The sequence below is a fragment of the Limulus polyphemus genome, unplaced genomic scaffold, assembly GCF_000517525.1.
Source record: "Limulus polyphemus unplaced genomic scaffold, Limulus_polyphemus-2.1.2 Scaffold3698, whole genome shotgun sequence".
In the NCBI taxonomy this organism is placed as follows: Eukaryota; Metazoa; Arthropoda; class Merostomata; order Xiphosura; family Limulidae; genus Limulus; species Limulus polyphemus.
The window spans coordinates 79,647-95,225 of NW_013669308.1; the positions used below are offsets into that span (position 1 = coordinate 79,647).

The window sequence follows — 15,579 nt, forward strand, 5'->3', positions numbered from 1 at the left end:
ACTCTTGGGCTACTTATTTACCAACGAATAGTGGGTTTGACAGTCACATTATTACACCCCCACGGCTGAAAGGGCGAGCACGTTTGGTGAAAGATTTGTTAAGATCTTATAACGAAATCAAACATGTTATTTTTGTTTTAAAAATAGTAAAAACCTGGGAAACGTAATTACAGCGATTAACAAGAGGAGAAATGGAATACATTCTGATGAAAATAATAAAGACATGGGATATACAATTATAGCGAATATTAAGAGAAAAATTTGGAATACGTTTGATAATAATAACTGAATACGTTTGATAATAATTATTAATAATAATAACTGGGATTCGTAATTACAGCGAATATTAAAAGGAGAAATAGAATTCGTTCTGAAAATTTCAAATCTTGAAAAAGCTTAGAATAAACTATTTCAAAAACTTTAAAGCTGAGAGTGGGGTATTATGAAAGAAATGTCGGTATTGAGTGTTTATAATGAAAAGTGTGAAATTCACACAGAAAATGTAAATATTTCCGCTCAAACAATTGATATGAGAATGTGGCACTAAAAACATTGTCACTCAACATTTAATCTATCATTTAATAATGCTAGTAATATGTTAGGAATATATGTGTACATATTATAATGAAATTAAATGTAAACATGAAATATCTTTCTTACTTTGTGTCAAACAGCACAACTGATGGATTAAAATCCTTCCACATTGTAATTGCTGCTATAGAAACCCATGATGCTAAAATACCAAATGTGATGAGAACAAAACCCATACGTGGCCATCTGGTGGTGAAAACACAAATTATCAATAATTGAGAATGTTTTATTGATTTGTATTATTAATAAACCACTTGAATATTCAATGCATCGATACGAGTTTCTTTCATATTCATTTTATAATTATATCTAACTAATTGTTTGGTTTTCGGCCATAAAGCTACTGAAGAGTTGTTTGCTAATTTTGAAAAGATGGACTAGAGGGAAGGAGGCTAGTGAACAGCACCCGCTGCCAACTCTTCCCAAGGCCACTTCAGTTTATAGGCCGTTAGAAAGTAACAGGTGTTGAGTGCCATACCATGGAAAGTACCTTTAACACGAAGGTAAAGAACCTTGTGACAAGCAAGAAGTATTAGAAGTTTTGTGTAGGTTTATCAAAATATATATCTACGGAACTCAGAACCCTGGATTAACCTGCAGGTATTTAGAAATTTAGTTGCTCATTGATTCCGCGCTGTGGAAAAATCAAGATAATATGAGCATTAATACGTAAAACAGACAGTTCCTGTGCAAAAATGTTCAATAAAATAATAAATCGAAAAATCAATGTTTTTTTACTTGCACAATCATTTATTTGTAAATATTAAAAAATCAAAAATATATAAGTTAAAAGAAACTTAAAACTCTACATGTTTCGGTGTAAATAATTCCACCATCGTCAGTTATATATTTTTAATTCTTTAATCTTTACAAATAAATGATTGTGCAAATAAAAAACGTTGATTTTTCGTTTTATTATTTTATTTAATGTGAACATCACAACATCTTTCTTACCTTACCAATAACTTTATTTTAACCGAAACGTAAAACAAGGTAATTCGATTATTAAAAGTAATTAATAAAATCCGATGTTTACTGACGCAGTGAGAGAATCCTATCGACAAAAGACCTTCAACACCAAGGTCCCAAACTACGGGTTCGTTGAAAGCCTTGTAATTACATTAAAACAACGAAAATCCCCGCGAGAAGCTAGAGGACATACACGCATGGTGAAGAATTTACGTCCCGCCCATCCATAACAAAGCAACGTTCGAAATGGTTTCTTCCCCAGGATTACACCTTTCACCGGATGTTGTAAATCTAAATATTTTGAAAACGAATTTCCAGTTAAAACTTCTATCAACCTGAACCTAATTATATTATTCGGCGATAAGCACACATCGTGCTTTTTTTTCTTCTAGAAAATAAAGAAAAAAGTAGTACAAGTGGCAACGTCCTATTTCTTAAAATAGGCCTGATTTAGGACATTAGGTATGACCTACATAATATCACTTCATATCACTCAAACTTACAAAATGACCAATGAGAGGACAGAGAAGGTAACGGGGATATGTTGCACAATCTAGTAGAAAAAGCGACTTTTAAAAAGTTTGAGTGATATTTGTATATGAAATGACAACAAATTAAATGTCTATATGAATTACAAATACGAGATGAATGGGGATTGTTTCAAAATGTAGATCATACACTCATTTCCGTATAGCGTATAATCCACTGAAAATACCATTTTTATCGGTCTAGACTTGTTTCAGTTGCGAAGAGTGAAAATTAGGGTTACCATACTTAAAAAGCAAACAACAACATTCATTATGTAAGGATACAATCTAAGTGACGTACACATATGATACTTTTAAATAACTAGTTACCATTGTTTAGTTTAGTAAATGTCATTCAGTAAAATTAAAGTAAGTGCTTACATAGCATAAAATACCTACTTGTAGAGTGTAATAAGTACAACCGGCGAGATGAGGTAGAGCTGCATGTCTGCTGACAGATACCAGTAGGGTGAAACACACTAAAACAAATAATTGTTTATTAATTAAAGTTACACTTTCCTGTTAGTTGGTAGTTCCAGTAGGACACAATACATTAAAACAGAATTGTTTATTAATTAAAGTTACACTTTCCTGTTGGTTGGTAGTTCCAGTAGGACACAATACATTAAAACAGAATTGTTTATTAATTAAAGTTACACTTTCCTGTTGGTTGGTAGTTCCAGTAGGACACAATACAAATTAATAACCAATTCTGTTTTACTACCAACTAACAAGAAGGTGTAACACTTTCCAGTAGGACAGAATACATTAAAACAGAATCGTTTATTAGTTAAAGTCGCATCTTCTTGTTGGTTGGTAGTTCCAGTAGGATACAATACATTAAAACAAAATTGTTTATTAATTAGTGTTACACCTTCTTGTTGGTTGGTAGTTTCAGTAGGACAAACATACTAAAACAGAATTGGTTATTAATTCATTTTACACCTTCTTGTTAGTTGGTAGTTCCAGTAGGACACAATACATTAAAACAGAATTGGTTATTAATTAATGTTACACCTTCTTGTTGGTTGGTAGTTTCAGTAGGACAAACGTACTAAATCAGAATTGTTTATTAATTAATTTTACACCTTCTTGTTAGTTGGTAGTTTCAGTAGGACAAACGTACTAAATCAGAATTGTTTATTAATTAATTTTACACCTTCTTGTTAGTTGGTAGTTCTAGTAGGACACAATACATTAAAACAAAATTGTTTATTAATTAATGTTGCACCTATTTGTTGGTTGGTAGTTTCATGAAGATCAAAAACACTAAAATACAGATTTTTTTATTAATTAAAGTTACACCTTCCTGTTGGTTGTTCCAGTAGGACACAATACCATTTCCTAACTAGCGAGCCGTGGGCCTAAGGCCCACATTTACAAGGGCGCTGTAATGCAAACTTAATGCTTGAACTACTATTTTGCATTTTTCAGTTTAATGATCATTGCTGCTATGATTCATATTTAATTTCACTAACCAACTAACGAACGATAATTAGCAGGCTTACTTATTTACGCGCTCTAAAGTATATGAATGCCAAAGTTGTAGGCCGTTTCGGGAAATTCCCGTTAAAGGGTTTTCGCCAAATACCCGGGTTCTATAAGGAGTTGGGTGAAAGACTTTACTTTTGTGCAAACCTCCAGACCGCGACGATTCGTTTGGTCCCATTTAGAAGTCGGTTCGACCAGTTGTTTAAGAGGTGTGTGTGTTTTCTTATAGCAAAGCCACATCGGGGTTATCTGCTGTGTCCACCGAGGGGAATCGAACACCTGATTTTAGCATTGTAAATCTGAAGACTTACCGCTGTCCCACCGGGGGACGGTTTAAGAGGAATTACATGACACAAAGACACTGAATCTTATTACATAGATTGTTATACTAATACATCTTCATTTAGGTGTTACACTGAATCTTATTACAAATATTGTAATACTAATACATCTTCATTTAGGTGTTACACTGAATTTTGTTACAAATATTGTAATACTAATACATCTTCATTTAGGTGTTACACTGAATTTTGTTACAAATATTGTAATACTAATACATCTTCATTTAGGTGTTACACTGAATTTTGTTACATAGAATGTTATACTAATACTTCTTCATTTAGGTGTTACACTGAATCTTATTACATAGATTGTTATACTAATACTTTTTCATTTAGGTGTTACACTGAATCTTATTACATAGATTGTTATACTAATACATCTTCATTTATGTGTTACACTGAATCTTATTACATAGATTGTTATACTAATACATCTTCATTTAGGTGTTACACTGAATCTTATTACATAGATTGTTATACTAATACTTCTTCATTTAGGTGTTACACTGAACTTTGTTACATAGATTGTTATACTAATACATCTTCATTTATGTGTTACACTGAATCTTATTACATAGATTGTTATACTAATACATCTTCATTTATGTGTTACACTGAATCTTATTATATAGATTGTTATACTAATACATCTTCATTTAGGTGTTACATATGGTAAGAAGCATAGCAAGTTCAAAGTACATATACAACTTGGATGTTAGATGTTATTAAGGTCTAGCATGCTGTAAGTATAGAGTTGTGTTATTCCTTAGGGCGGAACACTAGCTAAATGTCCTTACTACTAATTATGGTTGAACTAAAAAAATCGATACTTTTCATTTGAAAGCTATTGCTAATGTTATTGAATTATAACTGATTTTATTATAACTCTCCAAATTCAGTTGTTTTGAAGGCTATACGTCCAGGTTCTGAGAATATACATGACTCTTCGTTTTGTAATTTTCAGTATAACATCAGTTCCAGTGCGTGTAAAGAATCAATATTATTCCTGTAGTATTGAAAAATAATGGTTTAAATGTAAAACTAGAGAAAATAAGAAAATGTAAATATCTAGATGATAAACTAATTACTTTGGTCTCCATTTTATTTTATCATTATCATCTATATATATAAAGTAATATTATCGTCTGTCTACTTTTCAAATAAACTTGGCATACACACATTTAGAGCCCCCGGGGAGTGTCATAGTGAGTTGTCATTCTGTTAAACCCTGTGTTACTTCACGAGCAATGATCCTTCTAATTTTTTCATCCCATGTGCGGAATGAATTTTTTCATGTGCACCAGTATCCAGGCAATGTGCGGATAGGCACTACCAGATTTTTTTTTTGGGGGGGGGGTATTTGTAGACCATCAATCCTATTGAATTATTTGTCCGCTTTGCAATGCTACCAGTTGGTTATTTGGGCTTCAGGCCTATCGACTGCCAGGGTCCATAAGGCCGTCAAATAAACGTTTTGAGTCTTCTCACCATTGCTGAGGAAGTGCGCGGCATTTGATTGTTTGTTGTGCGGCCGCGCAGCTTAAAGGGAACACTGTTCGCGAGAGGCCACTTTCTGGCTGTATGTTCACCCTTAACTCCTACAGTTTTTGATCGAACTTAACCGATCCTGCCATGTATTCTTAGGGCCCACAGGAAGTTACGTGGGGGGATGGAGATGCTCGGATCTGATCCCATTATGTGACCTCGAATTGTCTCCGTGTATTTCCCTGTGCTATTCTATTAATCTTAACCAAACTTTGAAGGCGCTCTTAGGGCATCCCTGGAGGTTGGCATTTGGTTCTGTCCCTCCCCCTCTTTCTTTGCAGAGGCCCTGTCTGTCAGTATGTCTGCTTTTAATGTCTATAGATTTTTTTTCCTATCTTAACCAAATTTCGCATGCACTTTTAGGGCTTCTTGGTAAGTGGCATAAGTAGATCAATGGACCCGCCTTCTTCTATGTCACTTCTTGGGGTCCATAGTATTCACCAGCGTTGAATTGATACGTCAACTAGTTATTTTATTAAACCCAGAACAAGCTGGTCTCCAGAATGCATTACATATTAATTAATAAGTTCGTAGTAAACATTAACATTAAAAACGTTCAGCGGTTTTGGAGAAAATTTTTGATTAGTTTCCTAGTAACTTTTTATGAACTTTAACGACGATTTTCAAACTGTACAGTCGTCTGACAAACAACTGTATTAATCAAAATTCTCTTTTATGTTGTTTTTGACAAAGTGGTTGAGTAAGTAAATCGAACTGAAGCTAAGTTCTAGGAAGAAACACTTACTATGTTTGTTGGATAAAGGAAGTTACTGAAGTAAAACATGTTTGCCCACCAGGTGTTCCTGCATTTTTGTATTTCACTTTCTACGAATCTACTCCAAAGTGGTCCAGAAGAAAGTAACGGAAGGATAAACATCAGGGATATGACCAACATCAAAGGAGGGGTCAGCCTTGAATAAATATATAAACAACAAAACGTAAAACAGGCATTTCGCAAAACAAGAGAGAAGATATTTGGAGATAAATACATAAAGCTGAGTACGTTATGTTAAAAAATATTTTGGATATGTAAATCGGCAAGCCACGTGATAACCACGGTTGACATAAAGTCGTGATGGAACGGATTTTATAAGAACTACATTTTGACACAGTTTGATGTAACGTAGGTAGTATAATGGCGCCGAAAATTGATTGCTTTGAGGAAGAATATGTAAGAGCAAAATATTCATACACTCAGATCATAAAGATATCTTGGGATTGGAGACTTAGAATATGCTAGACGGGGTTATCCCTTGAACTTAATGATATTGGGAAAAAAAAGAAGAATATCGATCAAATTGAGGCACCATGACCATATAGAAAGAGAATTGCAACAAGTCGTACCCCAGCCGTGGTAAAGAAAGGATCTCCGTCTGGAAATAACAACAACAAAAGTTACGAGTTCACAAGCTGCTTCCACGACATATTTATTCTACCTTCGCATTTCCCGAGAGGCTGAAGAATGAAACGTGTATCTATGCTATTCCATATGAGAACATATCGAAAAAGTCTGCACAAGCAGATTTTTCTACGATTGGACTATTGAAACGGGCGTTGGAGCTATCGTCCTAGTACACTAAATGGTTTATGGAAAGCAGCAGGGCGAGGGGGTGTGCTTTGGACGTAATAACCTTAAGATGAAGCCTTTTGTAATAAAAACTACGCTGCAAGGCTATTGAAAAAATCCACGGTCGTCAGAAGAAAAAATGACTGGACGTGACGACGTGGTGAGGTTCCAAAATAGTTTTGATATAAAGTACTCAATCTATAATATCGATTGGTCGATTACATTCACTTGATACATTGAACATACTTATATATATGCTACTGAGTTTTTCATATTTCTGTAATATATTTAAGCTCTAATACATAATTCAGAATGTGAGATCCAAGAGTTTGTTTTAATTATATATTATTATGTTTTTAATTTTTTTTAATTTTCAAGGTGTATCTTAAAAATTACAAACTCGAAAATTTGTTTTAGTTATTTGATTATCACTGAAATAGAATTTGGGTTTAGTACATAACCTTCAATAGTTTAAGTTTTATATACGTTTCGCTTGTCAATGAGATCCACAGTCTCGGAACAGTTCCTACAAAACACTTGAAATTAGTATAATTGTCAAACCTACCTCCAATAACGGTGTACCACGTATCTCACGAGATCCAAACGTCCGTTTGTTCCTTTTAGTTTTTTCATTGTTGTATAGACCAGCGTCACTCCACTAAAAATACAAATAATTATTTTCAGAATTTCTTTTATTAATTGGTACACAAACCCTAAATGCGTGTAATATAAGAAATGATTTTTAGGGTAGTAGCTTGTGACTGACAAATGTTGTTCCATGCCTCTAATTCGAATTCGGTAATGAACTAATGAACAGAGATATTTGAAAAATGCATTCAAACGTGATTATAATAAGTTCGTTCTAAATGTTACTTTTAAATCAAAAGATCTAAAGTAAAGTATACCATTTGTTCTCTAACACAGTTACAGTCTTATATATTAGTGACGTGTTGTACTTTCTTTAATTTATACGTTGTGTATCAGATGTTTCTTTAGAATTATCGCAGCCAACTTTACTTACGTGAGGAAAAAAAAAGTATCCACTTGTAGAAAGGAATTCCACACGGCCATGAAACTGACATCCTTTACCGCATATTGGAAGTTTATAAGTCCACCTGTAATAGTGACGATTAACATTGTGTCAAAAATATAAACTGATGAACGTAAGTAATGATTTACCTCATCTTTAAGTAAACATTTGAAGTAAGAACCTATTTATTTGTTTTAGCGCAAAACTACACGTTGTCTGAGCTTTGTCCACAACGAGGAATCAAACCCCAGATTTTAGCGTTGTAATTATGTAAACGTAACACTGACCCACCGGGGGACATGTAATAGTCATAATTATGTGGCTACATAATGTTTACAAAGTTTAAAAACAGGATTCAAATCATAATCACTGGTTTTTACTTCTTTAACAACTCATCCCTCTGAACCGGCATGGTCAGGTGGTTAGGGCGCTAGACTCGCAATCTGAGGGTCGCGGGTTCGAATCACCATCATACCAAACATGCTCGCCCTTTCAGCCGTAAAAGCATTATAATGTGACGGTCAATCTCACTATTTGTTGGTGAAAGAGTAGTCCAAGAGTTAGGACTAACTGTCTTCCCTTTAATCTTTCACTGCTAAATTAGGGACGGCTAACGTAGATATCCCTCGTGTATCTTGGCGCAAAATTCAAAACAAACAGATTCGTCCGTCTATGGCTCAGGGCAGGTAGCTCGTAATGTAGCTTTGCGCTTGAGAAAAGCAGTGTAGATAACACACTTACACGAAAACAAATTTAATGGAACATGTTCTACATCATTACAAGTGGTTTTAAAATCAGTATACTAGTGACAGTTCGGTGAACAAAAAAAGTAATTCCCTTGCAATGAAAGAACGTCAAACCTTTTATTTTCTTTTGTTTATGAGGCTACGTGTCTTTTATCTATAAATGGTTTGTGGAAATGAAACATGTGTTAATGGAATACTACAAAACCAATTATTTTATCTACAGATATTAGAAGATATTAGAAACACTGACATATCTGAGAAGAAATCTCTTAGTGAAACACGTTTTTTCATAGAACAATCAGCCATAAAGGCTTAGCAAAATCTAAGATTATCAACATAACTAATAATGCATGCCATTATTTTTTTGAAAACAAAAAAAAATTACGTATATAAAATATATACATATACATGTGTGTGCGTGTGTGTACTTGAAGCTTGCTAACTATTAATTAAGATTAATCTAACTATTAATTAAGATTAATCTAACTATTAATTAAGATTAATCTAACTATTAATTAAGATTAACAAAATTATACTATGAGATATGTTCTTAATCTTTTTTAAATAACACTTACTATATACATTCATAGAGGGGATCATGTAGGTATGGGCTAAGATAACCCACGCCATGGTAAAGAAACGGAAACCATGTAGGGCTCCAAGGTTTCCTGACCCAACGTTGGTGTTCAGCATCTGTTTTCCATTGGTGTAGAGAGAAAACGACTTTAAAGTTTCGAAAATCGTTCCTGGATAAAAACAAACAAACAGTGGTTTTAAATTTGCATTCTGTTGTTTCAGGGGTTACCAGTTTCCTTCCAAATTGGAGTTTTATTTTTGGTTTTCGTAATTTAAAAAGAAGATGTTTTAAAGGGCATGTCAAGACAAGAAGCGACAAAACCATGGATTGTATAAACACCATAACATCCTCTTTAAGCTGCAAGAAACTTTGACAGTGTTAGTAACAGTAAAACATTAAGGTGAAACAATGATAGAATTAGGTCTGTGTCCATGACTATTATCTCAAAAGGAATTGAACGTGTTTCTACTATACTACCAAAACTCTGCACTTACGTGTAATATTATAAGTAGTTTTTAATATGAATTATTAAAGTTTTTAGTATTTAGACAAAAATTACAGTGATTTACAAAAACATTTTGAAGTAAATCGTAATGGACCCATATTACTGGGTCACAAAAAGTCAACACAACAGAGGGCGTTATTACAGTATAATATCAAACACTCACCTTGCCAAAACCTTTTCTTCTTAGGGTCGATTTTATTGTTATCAGGTTGGTAATGTTTCCATAAATCTATCGTTGTTCCCGAGACTACCAACAATAAAAGTGTTCCAAGCAGACACCTGGTAAGTATTGTAATTGTTAACAATAAGGATCATAAAAATATTGTTATACGTTGTTCTTTAATGTGGTTGCAAAAATATTTTTGGATGTCAGAATTACTGAAATAAGATTTAGTTAGAAAAAAAAGTCTTATAACAAAAGCTTCTAGTTGTATTTTATTGCGTTGTTTTGGAACAGTGTTCATGAAATGTTTCTTTATGACTTAATTGTACTATGTAGGTGAAGGTAAAAACCAAACGATCTATAGCGTTGCCCTCACATAGACCCATACATGGCACACTATCTGGATATAAAAGTTCTATTCTAGGCTTAGCTGCTGTTTGCAAGTTCCTTTAATTAATAAGAATATTTTGTACTAGAAGAATTAAAATGTCATAAAATGTGCTATCAAACAAATTATGCGAATTCACACAAGGTTTTATTGGTTGTGTACAGTAAAACTTTTGTTTATTTAATTCAACGTTTGTCAGGTAAAAATCGTCAGCAGAAAAGACAAAATTAATAGACGAAAAATATTAATGACAAAACATAACCCATTCTTAACAAATACAAAGGTTTTCATTTATATCTATTTTAATCATTCTCTTCTGTCTTATATATAGAACGAATTTCCATACCTAGACTCCCGCCTAAAAGTATTTTTATTATATCTAAATTTGACACTTCATTGATGAATTATTTTAGGCGTATGTTTGTTGATTACTATTGTTAGAGTTTACTTTATTATTTACAATTGGTTAATCGTATGCTTGTAGATTACTATTGTTAGGAGTTTACTTTATTATTTACAATTGGTTAATCGTATGTTTGTAGATTACTATTGTTAGTTTACTTTATTATTTACAATTGGTTAATCGCATGCTTGTAGATTACTATTGTTAGAGTTTACTTTATTATTTACAATTGGTTAATCGTATGTTTGTAGGTTACTATTGTTAGAGTTTACTTTATTATTTACAATTGGTTAATCGCATGCTTGTAGATTACTATTGTTAGAGTTTACTTTATTATTTACAGTTGGTTAATCGTATGTTTGTAGATTACTATTGTTAGAGTTTACTTTATTATTTACAGTTGGTTAATCGTATGTTTGTAGATTACTATTGTTAGAGTTTACTTTATTATTTACAGTTGGTTAATCGTATGCTTGTAGATTACTATTGTTAGAGATTTTCACGCGATTCTTTTTTAACTTAAATTCTGTTAGCCTCAGTTCTTGTATTCCATGATGATGCCAAGTAAACCTGGTGAAACTTTGTGAATAAAATAAACAAACGTTTTTACAATCGACAAAACTTGTGTGAATTTTAAAAAATAGTTCTTTTTAATATTTAATTGATAAATGATGCGAATGCTTAAATTATTCGAAAGTTATTTTGATTTTTTGAGAATCGTATTACCTTTAGTTGCTCTACAGTTTACACACAAGACAATGTTTAATATATATATATTGATTTTCATAATTTTATAATATTAATTAATTAGACCACAACACTTGATCTACCATATTTAGCATAAGTTAGCATGTTTTAAAGAAAATAACAAAGGTATTGAAAAATAAAGACAATATTACTTAGTAAAAGCATAATGTACAAAAATAACAACAAAATATCGTAATAAAATTATAAATATAACTTTTAGTACAAATTTAGTAATTAATGAGCTAAGTTAAAAAAACGATCTCTTCATCAGATAACTCATTGTAGTAGAAAGAAGCACTTATAGGAAACTATGTAAGTTGTAAGCCTAACTGATGAAACAAATATTTTATTCAAATAGAACTTTGTTCGGGCTCATATAAGTTTTGGAGACCAACACGATCCATATCTTGCAAACAGCTATTTTTACAGAGAGAATTTTCTACAAGTAATTTCAGCTACGTGTTTGACAATATGTTGTGTCACATTGGACTCTGGTTGAATCTGGCTCATAACAAATTCACTCTCAATTTAGGAGTGAGACATTATACAAGTTGAGTTTTAACACTTATACCAAATTGACGGAACAATCGTATGTTGTTCCTTTTTTTGTTTAGAAATGTTGTTGTTTTTCGTTTGTAAGTGTGAATGTATTGGTAGAAACGGTTGGTGCGCTATAATTCCAACTTTTAAAATAGAAGTTACAATATCACTACTTTACTATATTACAACAAATAAATGTTTAACTGTTTATCTAACATCATATGACACATGCTGGCCTCTGTTGGTCTCCTACAAGACCAATTTATGTTTCTTACAATAACGATATAACAATAGGTGATTTAAATAGTAACTAGTTTCATTTGGTTGTACGAAAAAAAAATGTAATTATATTAAACTACTGAATTTTATAGATAATAATGACTGTGTGTTGATCAGTTATGGCACACCCACCCATAACACCAGTGATATTCTGGCTCTCTTAGTCAAAAGTTTCAAAGCTTTAATGTGGACTGTGATCTAGATAGTGATCATCTACTAGTCTGGTGTGTCATCGAAACTTATAAATATTCCAAAATTTAGATACATTTTTTCTTCAATTGATTATTGATCATCGTCTATTATTGACAAATACTGCCAAAAATCACTGTGTACCTGCCTTATCGAATCCGCGGATTTAACAATCCCTAAACATAATAACACGTGGCAGCCACATACAGACACCATATACATGATAAATGAACGTCGCCACCTCAGAATATTATACATAAACTCAAGAAATCCACACGTCAAAACACATATAAAAACATTAAAAAACAAAACACTAAACTAAGCGAAATAAAGCAACTGAAAGAAAACAGATCGGATTCCTTTTGGTCACAACTAAATGAACAGACTGATCCAGAACTATTCTGGTCACACCCAAAAACACTACACAAACAGCCATAAATCATACCAAACATACCCCCCACACTTGAAAATGGTAATACACTAACACAGAAAATACGCAAACAATTAAAAACACACAACGGACATGAACAATCACTTTCTAAATCATGTAAACGAATATGTTCCATAAAATCGATATCTATACAGCCAACTTTTCCTGCTAACCCATTAAAAACTGAACCTTGGTGCAAACTGGATAAACACTTCATTTTTATATCTGTTTGAAGACATCAACAGCAACAAATGATGGTTTTCAAAAAGAGTTTTTGGACAACAATAACTTAGTTTTTACTAACATACGATATATATATACCATGCAGTAGTCTTTCGTAGGGGAAAAAATATGGTTTTTTGAGTGAATATGTTTGAGACTTTAGGAAAAAAAGTCAAGTATATTAAAAAAAATCTTCATTATTTCGTGTTCGACATTCAAAAAGTACAGTTCTTTTCCAGAACATTCTTGCATATTCAATATTTGAACACAAAATCCAAGCTCACTCATTAGTATATTTAGAAATCGTGGATCTTACAAGTAATATCATACCAGGTGAAACTTATTCCAGCATATTTGACTAATATATAAGAAAATAATACAACTTTCCCATGTCAGGGTTTTAAATATAAGTGGTCTTGGATTCTTTACAGTAGGTGTCTGTGATTTGTTGGTGATAAATTCGAACAATAAACGGACAGCACACAATCCACTTGTTTTAAAATAATATATATATATATATATACATATATTATATACACACACCTTGTTCACTGAGGCGTCGAACTTTCTATCAACAACGCAACGCTATAAAGGAACAATACTCACTTAAGCTAACGAGAAAATACCGAAGATTCGAACAACGTGACGCCAACAATATTACTAAAGCCTAGTACAACAATCTAACTGCATACACAACGTACCACTCGTACAGAGTTATGTAACAAAATTTGTTACAACTAATGCTTTTAAAACAATCAACCTTCAACTCTCCTGCCATGAAAACAATCATGAAATATTAAGTCACAAAATAAACTAAGTAATAACGCTCACACTAAACAGTCTTGTATATCTAACAACCTACATAAAAACAAGTTTCACACTTTGTACCTCTATTTTAATTAAATGATCTTAAAAACATAAGTTGAATACCTGAAGCTAACAAACAAGTAATGTATATTATATAAAAGAAAGTGCTAGTTGTGAGTTTTCTGCATACCACAAAGATGGTGTTCAGTAATGGTTAACTTCAGTTTGTGTGATATTCCACAAAACAGTCAGTGTTAAGATTAATCTGGTATTTTAAACAGATTTACTTGGTACAACAATACTGTCTCAGGTTTCGTGCAGGCCACTGCCCTTTACCATCTATACAGATTTCTTGCAGAACTTGACCTCCCCTTGTGGGACAAACAGCTCTAGCTCTTGGAACCTGAGGAGTAGCCAAAAGTGAAAGAATGGTTTGTCTAGCAGAAGGATACTGTCTTGCAGAGGGATACTGTCTTCATGTCTATACAACACCGTTCAGATAAAAACTCGCTATTTTTTAGTACTATTTTTGTTTCAGATCTGTACACGATACCTTGCATGATTTTGATCAAAGATGTCAACTCCATCTATTCTTTTATTCTATATTTCAACGCTACTTAACTACGGTTATTCCAGCAGCTCTGTCTTACAGAACATCAGAATAATCCTTTTCTTGTTCCTTCAGTGGAACATTCTTCAAACGATCACATCGTACAGTTCCAGTAATTTTGATGCCGTGAGAATGTCGTTGTTTTAGTAGGGGCAGAGTTGTAAGGAAATTGCTAGCAAATTCCTAGCTATATGAAATACAAAATGTTCGCCAAACAACTGACCACCCAGTTAAATTAACTGAAACCATAGTTGATAGCTTTAATAAAATTGAATGCACTGTTGCCTGTTTTCTCGACGTCGAGAAAGCTTTCGGGACTGCACAACACAATTGTCTAAGGTTCCACACGTCACGGTTGGAACTACCGCGGGATATTATTCGTTGGTTGTCTAGCTTTCTGGAAAACACACAATGTAGAGGGCACCTACTCTGAGTATTTTACTCCTGAGGCAGCTGTCCCCCAGGAAGGAGTAGTTAGCTCTATACTATTCATCGTGTATGTCAGCGATAAGCCATTAACAGACCCAAATTTCTGTTTTGGCTCTAAATTCGCGGATGAAATGGAAATCTGGAAGAGGTCCCCTGCCCTCTCAATAGCTGATATAAATTTACAACTTGAATCAAACGAAACAGCGAATACTGTCAAATACATAGAATAAAAATGAACGTTCCAAAAACAGAAATTGTACTATTTGATAAAATGTAAAACGCGTAGACACCCACCCGAAGTGTACTTATGGTAAAACCATTCTCCGAACTTCCACGTCAGCAAAATGTTTCGTCTTAGCCTATGATTCAAGATTAATGTGGGACAAGCATATAAACCAAACCCGCAATAAAGTATTGCGACGAACGAACTACGCTTGGAGCCTGTCAAGTAAAAACACAGGTACATCACCATAAATCACGAAC

General features: G+C 33.0%; 1 protein-coding gene across 1 annotated transcript in view; it reads right to left on the bottom strand.

Annotated features, from left to right (window-relative positions):
* Positions 1–15,579, bottom strand: part of LOC111088408 (nose resistant to fluoxetine protein 6-like) — a 31,049-nt gene that overhangs the window by 3,232 nt on the left and 12,238 nt on the right. Inside the window, exons 5-12 of the mRNA XM_022398450.1 lie at positions 14,708–14,850; positions 10,053–10,168; positions 9,383–9,553; positions 8,053–8,146; positions 7,597–7,689; positions 6,210–6,375; positions 2,487–2,566; positions 661–777 (exon numbers count right to left, since the gene is read on the bottom strand). Of these exons, the coding sequence (XP_022254158.1) occupies positions 661–777; positions 2,487–2,566; positions 6,210–6,375; positions 7,597–7,689; positions 8,053–8,146; positions 9,383–9,553; positions 10,053–10,168; positions 14,708–14,850 (980 nt within the window). The remainder of the gene's footprint in view (positions 1–660; positions 778–2,486; positions 2,567–6,209; positions 6,376–7,596; positions 7,690–8,052; positions 8,147–9,382; positions 9,554–10,052; positions 10,169–14,707; positions 14,851–15,579) is intronic.